This window comes from Musa acuminata, chromosome BXJ3-10 (genome assembly GCF_036884655.1).
Source record: "Musa acuminata AAA Group cultivar baxijiao chromosome BXJ3-10, Cavendish_Baxijiao_AAA, whole genome shotgun sequence".
Lineage (NCBI taxonomy): Eukaryota > Viridiplantae > Streptophyta > Magnoliopsida > Zingiberales > Musaceae > Musa > Musa acuminata.
The window spans coordinates 30089030-30105357 of NC_088358.1; the positions used below are offsets into that span (position 1 = coordinate 30089030).

General features: G+C 37.7%; 1 protein-coding gene and 1 pseudogene across 1 annotated transcript; both read left to right on the top strand.

Annotated features, from left to right (window-relative positions):
- The first annotated feature begins 61 nt into the window (after positions 1-61).
- Positions 62-8126, top strand: LOC135651995 (NADH-cytochrome b5 reductase-like protein). Its single transcript, XM_065172711.1, has 13 exons — positions 62-343; positions 1231-1273; positions 2136-2211; positions 2431-2490; positions 4028-4078; positions 4901-4955; positions 5084-5154; positions 5242-5293; positions 6469-6546; positions 6749-6838; positions 6929-7042; positions 7492-7560; positions 7891-8126. Exons 1-13 carry the CDS (start codon positions 164-166, stop codon positions 7945-7947), a joined length of 996 nt encoding a protein of 331 aa, XP_065028783.1. The 5' UTR covers positions 62-163; the 3' UTR covers positions 7948-8126.
- Positions 8127-8268: 142 nt separating this feature from the next.
- LOC103969833 (ent-kaur-16-ene synthase, chloroplastic-like) lies at positions 8269-15754 on the top strand (annotated as a pseudogene).
- The last annotated feature ends 574 nt before the right edge of the window (positions 15755-16328 follow it).

Below are 16328 nucleotides of genomic sequence, written 5' to 3' on the forward strand. Positions count from 1 at the left end.
AAATAATAATAATAATAATAATAATAATAATAATTGAATAAAGCTTTTATTTATTTATTTTTTCCCTCCGTTTCCCACGAGTCGGTCTTAGGAGACGATCCTTGCGTCGACTTAAGCCCTTCTCTCTCTGTTTCACGGCGTTCGTTTTCTCCTGATCTGAGCCATGTCGCTGCTCCTGAGGCGACTCTCCTCCCACGTTTCTTTCTCGTCGCTGAGCGCTCCTGGTCGTCTTCGCAGTGCCTTCCCGGACGCCATCAATGGCCACCGTCGCTTTCCATTTGGCGCCGCCGCTGCCCTCACCGCTGGAGTCGCCGTCTACTATTACTCTTCCTCACCCACCGTCGTAAACCCCATCCCGCACCTCCTCCTCACATAGGATATCGGCCTTCGATGATCCACATAGGACCGATTTCTTTTTTCTTTTTTTGTCTATTGTTTGATTAGATCGATCCTTTTGGTTCGGATTTCCAACCTTATATCGTTCGTCGTTGGTGAATAGTTTGTTGTTGTGGTCTGTATGCATGTAATTTGCGCTTGCTCATGTGTAGATATCGGACAAGGTTATAGGTAAGGGATTTTGGGGGTAATCTTAGTCTTTGTTTCTAGTTATGGGGAGAGCACAACAAAATGCTCTCCGAATTTGAAAGAGAATAAAACGAGACAAAAAAAGGATGGGGCATAAACATATTACCATGCTACTAATTATGGGGATTTAGGATGCAAAGTATTTCACAGATTTATGAAAGTATTGCGATTATGGAATATGGATAACGAAGAAGGAATGCACGATGAATTACAGTCCATGAACTAATAACGAGTGTAATATTGAAGATACTCTTATGTAAGGGTTGTTGCAGTGCCTTCCACTAGTGTTGGATTTGGACTTACATTCATTGCTGAACAAAACTGTATTATTTGGACTGATTTCTTTGTTCATGGTTGATATTAGTATGCCATGCTCTTTGTCCTTAAATTTGTCCTGAGGCCATCTTGTCGTAAGTTCAATACAATGATCAGTTTTCTGATGTTACAAAACTTGGAAATCCATTAATTGACACATGTCTCAATGCTTGTAATATTTAACTCCACATAGTCTTCAGTTTTCTTTGTCTGGCTTGTCAGCCGCTGTTTTACATTCCTAAATTGGAGTGTTATTAAATTTCTAGCAGCATTTCTACGTTTTCAGCAATGAATGACCTAATAGCTGTTTGTCTGTTCTCATCTTTGTAGGCTCAACTTGACCCCAAGACTGATGAATCAATTATTAAAGTCGGTAAGTTCCAGTCAACTTCTTTATTGATAGCAAATTTGAGTGATTTCAGGTGTTCACATTCTTGCTAACTAGTAAACTACTGAATAGTTTCTTATGCAATTTTTTTTATGGCTGGGCTTTTTTTGCTAGTATGATTTTCTACAGAGCCAATGACGGTCAAAGATCCATGGAAACCAACCCCCAAATAGTTGGGACTTTGTGGCTTGGTTGTCGTTGCATTTTTTGCTATTATTTATGAGCTCTTTCTGTTGACATTTAAATTGATGTGAAGACTTTCCAGAACGTGGCTAATAGGATAGCTTCTGAAAATTGTAAAAGTCTATGACATTAAGAAAGCTTCTAGAGTATCTTTCATGTTAAATAGGATTCTAGATGTTAGCTGGTGTGAAGTCTCTCTTAATTTTTGCCACTCCGAAATGCCATGAGATGCTGCTTTCATGCATCTCTGCTTTATGCATCTTATTATTGCTGGGATTCTTGTTTAAATAAACTGCATATCTGCTACTAAGCATGTTGAGCTTTCTGGTGACACACTGTTGTTTGGCCCAAACCTATGTTTCTTAGGATGAACTTCTAAACTTCTGCTTGCTTGTTTAATTTCATTAGACATGGAAATCTTGATAAGGAACTCTGAGCATTTATACAACTATTAATTATCCCAGGCGTTTATACAACAGTTCCACTTGTCAAGCATGCAATAACTATTAATTATCCCAGACACATTAAATTAGTGGCATAATTGATGAACAATTAGTTTATAACCTCATCATTGGTGACATGTTCTTCATTAGTTTATAACCACCTTTGTGACTGATCTATTCATGATATGTTACATGTTTAATTTATTTTCTTTATTTTGCAGCCCTGGACCCTGAAAAATGGTTAGAATTCAAGCTTCAAGAAACTGCAAGGGTCAGTCATAACACTCAATTATTCAGGTACTTCATCTTGGTTCTGTTTCTATTGCATTTGTATTTTCCCTTGGGTTTGAAACTCTTGCTATCTTTTAATGCTTCTGGTGTGGGCTTTATGCAGTTTATCCATGTGTCTCTATAGCTGAATACTTTTGGCTTTTGATTATGGAGATTATTTGAATGCCATTCGAGGTCTCTCGATATAGCCCTATACATAACTGAACTATGTTATTTGTTCTTCAGGTTCTCATTTGATCCTACTGCCAAACTAGGTCTGGATGTTGCTTCTTGCATTCTCACAAGGTATTGTTCTGATTATTAAGTACTTTATCAAACTATGGAATAGTATGTGGCTGTAAAAGTAAGTTATCTGAAGCAGTTCATTATGTTTTCTCCTGAATGTATAAGGCCTTTTCCCCAAGAAATATGAGATATGTTATAAAACATCAACTTATAACTAAGGTCTGATGAGAAATGTGACAATTTGCAATTTTACCAACTGTTGACATTCATTAAGGTTTTAAAGATATAGCCTGATACTTTTCTAGAACTGATAAAGCATTCTAACCCAAGTAGTTAGACATAACAATTGTAACACCTCTGATTAGTCCCACATCGAAAACGGACAAGATTAAGATTGACTTATAAGGGTCTGATGAGTGTACTACTATCAACTTCAGCTTAAGCATTTTGGTCAGTGGTTTAGACCAAACGAAGTTGATAGGCTAGTTAGCCCATCAGGCTTGGGTCGTGACATTTGGTATTAAAGTCGACCTAGCATTTGGGCATGGTGAGGTGGCTCGAGTAGGGAAGGGCTACCCGTAGACGAAGTCAGAGGACTTGTCACGGCGTGGAGAGACCACTAAGTTAAACCTCACATGCACTATGCTAGGGTTCGATCTGGGTTCTGTTGGGCCTTGACGAGGACGTCAAGGATATTGTAACATCCCCATTAGTCCCACATCGAAAGTGGGCAATGTGTATGATTGGCTTATATGGGTCTGATGAGTGTATTACGTTAACTCCCGCTTAAGCATTTTGGTCCGTGGTTGAAGGACCAAAATGGAGTTATTGGCCAGTTGGCTCATCAGACTCGGGTCGTGACAACAATAGTTTTCTTTTTATTTTTTGTGTGAAGGGTAAGTGACATTGGTAGGATTTGAGCTCGGGACTTTGCGATAATCTATCAAGACATAACAATTGTTGTTGGAACCAAGGTTCGCAATACCGTACCGTACCGGTATTTCGACCTGGGCTCGGTACCGGTACGGTACGGTGTACCGAGCGGTACACCCACGTGTGCCGAGACTGTAGCAGTGCTATAGTGCACTACTACAGTGCTACAGTGCGGACCGGTACCGGGCGGTCCGCGTACCGCTGGCCTGTCGGACCGGTACGTACCGCCCGTACCGGGCGGTACGATTCGGTATGGCAGACCTTGGTTGGAACTAGAAAATAGTTCTTGAAAACACTCTTAGGCTTGGAAAGATTCTAGAAGGGTAGATGACAAGGTTTATACCAAAAAAAGAAAAAAACTAAACTTCCTGCTCTTTGGGCTCAGAAAGTGCCCTGTGACAGGGGGGGACATTTTCTCAAGTAATGATCGCTTGACAGAGGGGTTAGTATTGGAGTAGGTGATATATAGTAGGAAAAGTATGGCAAACGAAGAAAGATTTTAGGTAGGTGATTTATACTTGTATTTCCTTGCTTTTTTCATGATTCCGAGCATGTTCTCATATTGTTGATTGTCCTTTCATCATATTTTATGTTCTGGTTGTGTAAGTTTGTTTTAATGGTTTTAGTATGTCCTTTTCAACTATCTTCACCATACCGATCGCAGGGCTCCAGTTGGAGAAGAATCAGAAGGGAGGAGAAAATATGTGATTCGTCCGTAAGTACTTACGAAGAAGATATCATGATTGTCTAATCCTAGTAGGGACTTTACTATCATTGACATTGCATGGCATTGTATATTATAAAAGTTCAATTCTTCATCGAGTTATTAATGCTTTGTATCTAGACAGTAGGAATGTTTTAACATGAAGCACAAGTTCGCTTTTGTGATCATATGATGCTGGATTTAGCTTCCCCCTCATATTTAATTGAACATAAAGTGAACTCAAGGCTTGTTTTAACTTATATTCGCCAAAAACATAAGGTGAGAAATTTGAAATTATGAGTGCTCATCTACCATTTATGTTACTGTGTTTCTGTATGTGTACCTTAGCAAAGCCGAAACTTGTAAGCATCAAGCATCAATTAATTTTCATCTAAAATTAGCCTAACATCTGCATGTAGTTGTTTGGCCTATCCCAGCATGGACTTGACTGAACCAATGTAGTTCATGCAATTTGCTCTGTGATATGCCTCTATGAATCTTTTTTACATTTTGTGGTACACTGTGCCTGAACGGTTTTGAGCAAATAACTACAACTTCTATGCCTAGGGATGTAATTATATAGTTTGTATTATTTTACTGTTATTATCTGATGCTTTAACTGGTTTTCTAACTCATTGGAAAGACTATCATGAGTTTTTTTGTTCTGTTTATTTTGGTTGCTACATTGAAACGTAGATATGCAAATGTTAAAGAAAATTATCTTTATTGCTAATGTCTTCAGGTTCTCTAAGAATCATTATTTCATAGTATCATGTAAACTTTTAAATTTGTTTATATATGTTCATGCAGTCATAATCTGTTGGTTTGTCTTAGGTATACTCCCATATCAGATCCGGATTCAAAAGGTTACTTTGATTTATTAATCAAGGTTTGTTTTCTTAAGAGCACACCAAGATAAAGTTCTCTCCTAGGTTTGCATGGTTACGAATGAGGCTCTGCAACATCAATGGTTTCTCATCTTAATTAGTCCTCTAAAAATGCTGTCTATCGCTGCAGGTATATCCAGATGGGCAAATGAGTCAGCATTTTGCAACCTTACAGCCAGGCGATGTTGTTGAAGTTAAAGGGTAACGAGATCAATTTTAAAAAAGATTTATGAGGAAAAAAAAAACTCATTTATCAATTTTACCAGTTTTTTTTGTTTTCTTTTCTAGGCCAATTGAGAAGCTCAGATATAGCCCAAATATGAAAAAGAACATTGGAATGGTAAGGGATCAGTGATAGGTATCATAATTTGTTCTAGAACTTTTTCTTCGTGGTGAGAATTCTGTATGATACGATAGCAAGATAAATATTATAATCATTTATGGTATTGAATCCTTATTAACTATCATGCAATTTTTTTCTTTCCAGGATGTAGTTGCTACCAAAATAGTGATATATTTGTGCAACATCTCCAAATATTACATATGTCCATGAGCCTGTGTTGTTCTTCATCTATATTAATTAACATGGCAATACACCAATCCCTATTGAAAATTTTGGAGGCCAATTGAGCATTAAATTGATCCATTCCACCACATCTGACATCAGCATGTGTAAGGTTGTGTACGCATGAATTTTTGGCCTGCGGTTATGAAAACATCATCTAGTTTTCTCTTGTTTGCATTTTATTTGCTATATTATGTTATGGCTTTGACTAAAAGGCTGATTTATGTTTTGCTTAATTATGTTAAAAGCAGGAGTCCACCATGATATGCTAATGCTTCAACAAGAATTTTAGCTAATGGAAGAAAATCACATAGTGGAAGGACTATGATAAAAACATATAAATTGGCCTTTAAACACTATTCCATGGCCTGAAAGATGACATTGGTAAAACTCCTATATTTTGGTGTCCGCTAAAAGGGTTCTCATGCTAGTTGCATAGGTTGAAATTTTTTTTGCATTTCCCTTAGTGAAAATCTTGTGATTAATGTTTCACACCAAGATTCTATAGAGATGTCAATGCCTTTCATCTATTTAGTCTATAAGCTTTCGCATGATGGCAGAGTCTGCAAGACCTATTTACCACACCTTCTATTTGTTACATGAAACCACCAATCATGTAAGCTGAAAAAGTCATTCTGGATATCCAGATCTATGACTTTGAAGATTATTCATTCTGAAGGACTGTACTCTAAATTCTGAACTCTCTATATGTATTTATAGATGCATTTAAGAGCGAAGTTTGGTTTAGTATCCATTTGGCAGAAGTTTGCAGTGGAAGTCACAATAATGTTGTCTGATGGAAATTGGTGCTTGCTTTGTATTTTATCTCAAGTTCTGGTGTTTGCATGCTGAAGTTTTGAATTTGTCCTAGTTCCCAACCAGGGGTAATGCAGAAATTTATCAAATAACATTACATGTTTTGATTGCTTATGCTTGTATTTCATTCTTAGATCGCAGGGGGCACAGGTATTACACCAATGCTGCAGGTTATAAAGGCTATTTTGAAGAATCCTGATGATAACACCCAGGTGACTTTTTACTTTCACCTTTGAGGTTCTTGGCTACTAACATTATAAAAATTCGGCCATTGATATAAGCGTGATTTTGATTCTGTTTCGGAATTTATTGGTGCCTAACATTCTATATCTAGTATATACTATTAGAATGTTGCTTTATTATGGTCTACAGTTAGTTAAATCTTGTTTTTATAATGGCTTCTTGATGAATCAGGTATCCTTGATTTACGCTAACATATCACCAGATGATATCTTGCTGAAAGGGGAACTTGACAGACTCTCTACAAGCTACCCAAATTTGAAGGTAGCTCACCTGAGAAACTTCCTCTTTAGATACAAACTGATACTTTTTTTTTTTCTAATTAATTGTTTTTCCTGTCTATGAAAATTGCAGGTATTCTACACAGTGGATAAGCCTTCCAAAAACTGGAGAGGAGGTACAGGATATGTATCAAAGGACATGGTTTTAAAAGGCTTACCGAGTCCTGGAGAAGAGACACTGATACTCGTGCGTTGTTTCAATTTCTTTTAAATCTTGAACAGCTATTAGTTCTTTTTTTTTTTTTCCTTGGTGCTTTGAGTTACTTATATAGCTCTCAACTTAATTAATGGTGGAATTGGTAATTTCCATGTCAATCTCAGTGACCATAAGGAGGTTTAGGAATGTTACATACAAGTCTGAGAATGTTGTTTTTAAAACTATTAATAGCTCGCATGAGGGTACTCGATTAGGATTCATCTGATGTCCTAAACTGATAGTGTAGGAAAAGGATCTGAGAACCAAAAACTATAACTGAAAGTAGCAACTCCCATAGTGATAGTGAATGCTAATAAGTGATATCTTTGTTTTCAATTCAATGTCAGCAGGAAATTGCAATAGATTATCTTGCAGAGAACCATCTTACCGACCAAGGACTAACAAATTGATAAACTTTTGATTTCGTTGCATCTTTACAGGTATGTGGTCCCCCAGGTATGATGAAGCATATATCTGGAGACAAGGCAAAAGACAGGTCGCAAGGCGAGGTAATTTATATATACTCGTCTCTAGATGGTCTTCTATTATTCCTTCTCCTTAGATGGGTCTTGCAATGTGTCGGTAAACATTATATATACGGTGTTAGTAATAAATCAAGTAAATAATGAATCATGTAAAGCAAGTTTCAAGATCGCAAACCATTGAAGTTGTGTCGGTGCCTTAATTCAGAATGTTCTTTCATATATTTGTTAGTTTGCTTCTTCGACATGCCACGTTAAGAAACATATGGTTTCATGAGTTGATATACTTTAACGAGCTTTTAGTGACTATTTAAAGTAGTAGAATCCTTATCGTTGTCTGGATACTTTCTGGTGCAGCTCACCGGCATACTTAAGGAGCTGGGATATAGCGAAGAGATGGTCTACAAATTTTGAGCCTGAAATTATGCAAGATTGAGAAGATGCTTCTTGTTGGTTGTCTGATGCCCGCGGGATTTCTCCGCTTAAACCAACCATGTTAGATAGAATAAGCGATCGACAAGCTTGGAACAATTTGCCATTCCACAGAATCCTTTTCACGCTATTGAATAAAGCTTGTTTTACATACTGCTGAAGCATGGACTGCGTTGTCTCGTCAGAGTTTAGATCTTTACAATCATCCTGTGATGGGGATTAAATTGGAATTGATTTCCCCATTCAGACCGTAGCATGATTTGATTCACAACTACTCTGCTGCTTGGATCTAGAATCTGTTCAATCTTTCTTCGGGAAAAATCGTTTTCTTCGTCCGTACTGAAACTCGAAAGCTATTTCTTTGGGTCATCGCCGTGTACTATCTGTTTCTCAGAAGCAACATTTATTGCCGACTCCCAACGATCCTCAAGAAGGCTTGGAAACCCAAATCCGAACGAAACGATCAAGATCCAGCTCAGCTGCTGACGCTGAGGTGGGCCCCACGATGAGTTGGTCTGGCCGTGATCGTCATTGATTTAGGGGAAACCGGGGAAAAAAGGCGGCGCTCACCAGCCGTTTTATTTTTATTTTCTGATGCTGCAGAGAGAAATAGGTAGGCATATTTGTGTGCGACAAACCTCCCCATTGCAAATTCACCTTCTTTTCCTGTGTTTGCCGCCTCGGCCAGCTCTCCTTCGCCCTCGTGCGACTCAAGAAGTTCGATTCCGGTCGCTGATAATGTTTCCATCGCCCCTCTCCTTCCTCTCCTCGTCCCCCTATTCCTCTCCGCTTCATTTTGTTTTCGAGATTGTGAAAACCCAAGAACTTATCTGTTCTTCCGCGGACCACGTTTTCCCTCCGACTCTTTTTGGTGCATCGCATGACACCTATAACCTTGTCTGTGTGCTGGGAACACGAATTCTTTCGTACCCACGATGACTGGATGATGCATATCTGGCTGTGATTTTGTACCCACGATTCTTTTATGGATATCACAGAGGAAGGGGCCTGGTGTTTTTTTGGTACATGAGATTGATAGATTGGTAGATTGATAGATTCGGTAGGCGATTCTGTGGTCCTAGATTTCTGATATGACTTTGACCCGGGCCCTTTCATACTTGTCGAGTTCTTTACTCTTTTATCTATATATGTGCGTGGGCATGTGTGTGTGTTCGATACCCTTCTTTTACCGGGCGAGATAAGGAGACGATGATAATGATCTTCGACAATGGCTGTTCTCATCAAAGGGAAAATCTGAATACATTACTCCTCTTGTCTTTAAGCGTTGGTAGATTGAGAAGCAAGGATATCCCTTTCTTTTCATTTTCATCGATGCAGTATTGGTTTGCAAGTTCGAACTTTTCTTTATCAATAAAAATTAAAAAGATACATGTTCCTTAAAATATGTGCCACTAAGAATAAGAATCTTCTGCATATGAGTGTATCAAAAAAAAAAAAAGGTGTGGCATAGTGTATCAGAGATAGAACGTTATTTTCCAAGGAAGGAAAGCTACCGGACCTTGAAAATCGCAAGATTGGTGCACTTTACAAATCAGCTGCAATCTTTTCTTTGCTTTAGTTTGATTTCATCAGGTCATTTATATGATCTAACATGGCAATAATAGTCAAATATTGTCTGAACAATTGAACATTCCATCACGAAATTTTGCATTCTCGTTCAATATTATTCATGAAGCTTTGCTTCTCGTCCCTCTGTTTTATTCAATCCTTTCTCTTTATCTTCCGGTGTACATTTGCAAGTGTAGCGCAGTGCCTGCCGGATTTTGTTGTCTGTAAGGTTCCATTTCAAGCATTAGAGATTGAGATTCTCAAATGTCTGGTTTGCCAATTGCACAACCTGTCAGAGGTCCTGCTCCTAGAGGTACTTAACTTTTCTAATCCGAGCATGAAAGGTCTCCTTAGATACTATCCGCTTCTTCTTCATCATTATTATTTTCTGTTCTTCAATTTCATTTAGAAGATAAACCTTTTAATGTCAGTATTTCATGTTTGTTGACTTGGTATTTTCAGTTATCTGGCATGTTTGATGTGGACTATCGATGAAATTATGTTTTTCAAGGCTTAATTTATTCTTGTTATAATGCTTGATAGTGGTTATATTGTCGTTAATGGACTGTGCTTCTTATGACAACTGTGCTTTACCTTTTTTCTTTTTCAGAAAGTAAAAACCTCATAGTAAAGATTCAATCTTTTCATTTATGATCGAGATGCCTCCAAAGTTATTAGTTTATTTAGTAGTTTTCTTGAGCATAAAGTTCTTCCGACACTTACGTAGAATAGTTAATTTGTTTAGTTAGGCTAACCAAGATATAAGATACTCCTGATTTTGATTATGCATCTTTTTCCTTGTTATATTGTTTGCTTCACATCAGCATCTTTTGCTTCATAAATAGTTAAAACTGACATGAATTGATTCTATGATTCTTTTTTTCCCTTCAGTTACTGATGTCCTTGCTGTGTTCTAATTTCTTTTTATCTTTTTTGATTTGAGGTGCAGCAAGACTAGATCATGGATGCAAGAAGCATACAAGTGGCAACAGGACATTACTGGTATGATGTCAGTTTCATTCATCTATGTCTTCTAAATCTAGTAATGATACATGTGGATGGACTGTAATTTCCAAATGCATTTCAGTGCTCAAATGGATCGATGGAAAGAATCAGGGAGCATTTGCGGAAGATTGAACTTTCAGCTTCATCTTATGACACTGCATGGGTAGCAATGGTCCCTTCTCCGATGTCTCCTCAGCGTCCATGTTTCCCACAATGTCTGAATTGGATATTAGACAATCAACATCCTGATGGCTCATGGGGACTTCATCATTTCCATCCCTCTCTTATTAATGATGGTCTGTCTTCCACGTTGGCATGTATCCTTGCACTTGAGCGATGGAAATCTGGTCAAGAACATGTTAGGAGAGGTATATGCAAAACGAGAGTCATAAATTTGAACTGTGTGTGTGCATTAATTGACTGTTTATTGTCATTATTGCAGGTCTCAGCTTTATCAAAAGTAACTTTTCTCGCATTGTCGATGAGCAATTGCATTCTCCTATTGGCTTTGATATTATATTTCCTGGTATGCTTGAATATGCCCTCAACATTGGCTTAGAAATTCCCATCGACCAAAGTGACACAAAAAACATGCTTTGCAAGCGAGATGCAGAACTACAAAGGTTGGAATTATTTAAGTAATTTGTGTTTGAATTCTCCTTTTTTCTCAGTAATTTTTTATACAAGATATTATTTGCTACTTTTAACTATAGCAATCAGTAGACACATTTTCTAAGTTATTTCAGGTGATTTTACTGAAAATTAGATAATTACCTATCTTATTGAATAGTTTGCTCATTCTGGCCTGCATTAAATCAAGAATTTTAATTTTTCATTGTAAAATTGCCAGGGCTCTTTCATTAGTTATCACTTCTTGGTGCAAGTGAAAGGCTTCATTGATTGTTATACAGCATTGTTTCATCCTTGATCTGTTTAATTTATTTTGTCATATTCGTGAGCTTAATATCCGGTTGGCTAATTCATTACTCTTTGATGCTTAAGTCATGCCTATGAGTGAAAGCAATAAAGTGATATCACTATATGTTGTATTTAATGATAATTTAGTTGTTGCCTCCAAGATCATTAAATAGCAAGAATAGAAACCTGTGACTAATCACCGTCAATATTTAGTGTCATTTAGAATGAGATTGCTTACATGGTTGACTAGTATAACTAATGGTTTTGGAATGTTTTTGTTTTTTTTCTGATGAACTATTTTGAGTCTTTATGTTGGGGAACATGTACCATTTGCTTTTTATTATGTGGTGTAGCCATTGGCAATTTTATACATAGCTCTTGCTGGTCCATTTCGTGTCTAGATTCTATAAGTAGAAACAAATGCAAAATAGTATCTTTCCTCAAAAAATATAAAACAAGTATCTCTATATGTTATATAGATTTCATGGGGTTTATATATTTTCCTTTTTTGTTGATTATCATTCTTTAACATAGTTGAATTTATAATGTGTTGTATTTCAGCATCTATATGATCTGTTGTTTATGGCCTTGTTATGCTCTGAAATTGCTCACTCAGAATTATTCGTATATTATTTAGAGAACAAGGAAACAATTGTGAGGGACGAAAAGCCTATTTAGCATATGCTGCAGAAGGATTGGGGAATATATTGGACTGGAGAGAAATTATGAAATATCAAAGGAAAAATGGATCGCTATTCAATTCACCATCCACAACTGCTGCTGCACTGATGCATATTTATGATGCTAAAGCTCTCGAGTATTTGCATTCTCTTCTATCGAGGTTTGGCAGTTCAGGTGACATCATTCCCTTGTCTCATAAGATGTAAAGGCGAGTTTGCTAATATTACACAATTTATTGAATACACTTGTTGGTTTTTCACAGTTCCTACTTCATATCCGGTAGATGTGCATATACATCTTTGCATGATTGACAACATTGAAAGGTTGGGAGTCGCTCGACATTTTAGTCACGAGATAAAGAGCATTTTGGACAGAATATATAGGTGGCACGCTAAAAATAAATTTTTTAATACGTTGAGATTTTGATTTAAAATAACTTGATCCTAGCTGAATTTGCAGATGTTGGTTGCTAAACGATGAAGAAATTAGTTCAGACATGGCCACATGTGCCATGGCTTTTCGTCTTTTACAAATGAATGGATATGATGTATCCTCAGGTAATTTGTTTCAGGTTTTGATTCAGCCGTTGTTACCATATCTATTGTGTCGTGGGTGATGGTTAACATGTCTTTGTAGATTGCTTTACCAAGTTCAGCGAAGTAAACTATTTCTACAACTCGCTGCAAGGATACCTTAAAGATGTGAGTACTGTTTTGGAACTTTACAAGGCATCACAAATCAAAATCTCACCAAATGAACAAGTTTTAGACAAACTGGGCTCCTGGTCAAGGGACTTTCTCGAGAAAGCATTGATTAGCAACCAAAAACTTGGACCGCAAGTTGCTTTACAAGCGGTAAACTGGTTGATCATCTTTGGCAATGATTCAAAGCTGATACTTGCACATTGAAGGCTGGTTATTTTGTTGGGCATTCGTTGTATGTGTGCAGATCCTTGGAAGTGTTATTTAAAATTTTGCATTCATTTATTGCTCTTCCAGGTAGATTATGCTCTAAATTTTCCGTTTTATGCAAATCTTGATCGCCTAGAGCACAAAAGAAATATTGAGAACTTCGGTGCTGAATAGTTCCATGTTCTCAAAACATCATACCAGTAAGTTAACTATACAATATGTTGGCGAGGGACTATTTACTATTTGCTTCTTGTTATTGATTTCTAAATTGAACTTTAAAACAGATATGGTGGTATAAATGACAATAATATCTTAGGACTGGCACTGGAAGATTTCTGTACTACTCAGTCTATATATCACAAGGAACTCCAAAATCTTGAGGAGTAGGTTTGCTTTCTTTTTCTGAACCATGACATTGTAGCTTAATTCTCCAGTATATGTTTTATGATGGTACTATTTCATCTTGACAGTTGGGTCAAAGAGAATAAATTGGATCAGCTAGAATTTGCCCGGCAGAAGCAGGCATATTGCTATTTTTCTGCTGCTGCTACTCTTTTCTCTCCTGAAATGTCTGAAGCTCGCATGTCCTGGGCCAAAAATAGTATTCTCGCCACTGTTGTTGATGACTTCTTCGACTTTGGAGGATCCAGAGAAGAGCTTGAAAGTCTTATTTCGTTGGTTGAGAAGTATGTGCTATTTCCTTTTTGTTTGAGCTCCACTAGACGATTATATTAAAAGTTCATTAGGTACAAAGTTATCTTTCTTGAATTTTAACAGGTGGGATGGAACCTGGAAAGAAGAGTCCTGCTCTGAACAAGTTAAGATTATTTTTTATGCTCTGTTTAATACAATAAATGAGCTCGGTATTAGGGCATCTGCATTGCAGCGGCATGGCATCACCCACCATTTAGTTGAAATAGTGAGATCAAATCCTTCTCTCCCTCTGTCTTTTCTCCTTAAGGGAGAAGGTTTTGACAAATTATTTGATTTCAGTGGCTTAGTTTGATGAAGTCCATGATGAAAGAGGCAGAGTGGACACTCAACAATGAAGTTCCATCGCTGGAGGAGTACATGTTGAATGGATGTCTGTCCTTTGCTGGAGGACCAGTTTTCCTCCCAGCGCTCTATTTTGTTGGGCCACAGTTTCCTGAATATGTTGTCAATCATCCAGAATATCAGAATTTGCTCAAACTAGTAAGCACATGTGGGCGTCTTCTTAACGACATGCAAGGTTTTCAAGTAAGATTTTCTTTATACAAATTATCCTTACAATTAACAAATACTGTATGAAATCACAAAAACTTAGGGTGTGGCATTGTTCAATGAGTTATATGTTTTGTTGCTAATTGTGTTTAGAGCATGGTATACAATTTCGAATAATACCGTCCGGTACGGGCGGTATATACCGGTCCATTAGCTTATCGATACACGGACCGTCACTTACCGGATGGAACGATATTTATATATGTATGTATATATATATATATATGTATGTATATATATATATATATATATGTACCGAGCGATATACCGTTCGGTATACAGTATCGTACCGTACCGAGCGAATGTCGAAATTTCAATACGATATGAAATTGCATATCTTGGTTTAGAGTATATTCATGGACAATTATGGAAAAATTATAGATGTCTATTGTCATCTGTATGTTAGGGTTTGTGATCAATCATGTTATACATTTATCCTCAGAAACATAATCTACATCTTTCACTTGGTCATGTTAGAATCATGGTTTGAATGATATTTTACACTTAGAAACATGGTTCCGGAATCTTCAGTTTGGATTTTAAGCAGCAGTTCTTTCTCACCCGTAAGAATACTTTCATCCTGCTAACTTTTGTTCCTTTTTTTGCCTTCATTCTGGACTGTTAAATATGCCTTGAAATTGCTATATATTAAGCTCTTCCTTTGTTCTGTGAAAAAGGCCACATTTTTTTTCTGATTTAATCATGTGGCATGCTGCTTCATTTGTTTTATCAATTGTATACAATAAGATCTTTCTTCCTTTGAGGGGTTTCCTATTTCCATTCTCGAAATCCTGTATTTAATTGCTTGATCTTTGTTCCTTTTGAGTGGTTTCCTGTTTCCATTCTGGAAACCCTGTAATATTTACTTGCTTGACTGCAACTAAATGCTGTAATTGTGAAACCCCCATATTTGTGAATTTAGCAGACGTGCTGAGGAAAAGGATGACCATTGTAAGTTGTATGATGATTCGAAAGATAGATCCTGTCGACATTTCTAGTGACATCTGTGCTCTTAATCATCGTTTTCTTGTGAGTTTACTCTGTTGCTGTCGTTTAACTTATTTTAAACTATCATCATTACATGGGCAGAGAGAAGGCAAGGAAGGAAAGTTGAACAGCGTGTCACTACGTATTCTTCACAGTCATGGTTCGGCTTCGGAAGAAGAGGTGAAGAAAGAGATGCAAAGGGCCATCGACGGGAGTAGGACTGAGCTCTTGAGGCTGGTGCTGCAACGAGATGGAAGTGTCGTCCCAAGGCGTTGCAAGGATCTCTTTTGGAAGATGTGCAGGATCCTGCATGTCTTCTACATGAAGACCGATGGATTTACTTCGCCAAACGAGATGCTTGGTGCTGTGAATTCAGTCATTCATGAACCACTAAAGGTCAGCCACATGTAATGGAATTCAGCTGTTGTTGCTTTTATCAGCTGTTGTTGCTTTGACGTCGTCGACCAGTAGTTGGCACAGCTCAATCTTGACCCGAAAGCGAGGAATCGTCCGTATAACCATCATGGCGATCTTATGAGGTGCTTGTGTGACACTGAGGTGTTTGAGATGGCCTATGGATAGTCTCCGAGTAATCGACGTGGTTCCAAGGTGAGGCCTAGGTGGGTTTCGGTCTCCTCGATGGTCTCGCACAAAGGTTGACGTTGGGGGGATTTTTTAACCAAATCCTTCCGATGCTCAAGTTAGTATTAAGGAATTGTATGGGTGTAGAGTGTTTTTTGTGAGAGAGGTCCGTAGGTGTTAGGGGTCAGCTTTTATACTTAGACAATCGAGAAGATCATTTGTAATTGTCACAATGTCCTTTTTTTGGTGTTTTGCCCATATGGGTAATAGGCCTGAATAACCCCATGCGGGTTGTCATCTGCAGAGGTCAATTGAGGGGTAATAGGTTTGAGCGGTCGCCTAGGGACCATTGTCCATGGTGGTCAACCATATCGGCTTTACCAATCTCCCGTGGGCTAGTCCATGGGGGCCAACAAAGGGGGAGCAGGTTTGAGCGATCGTCCGGGG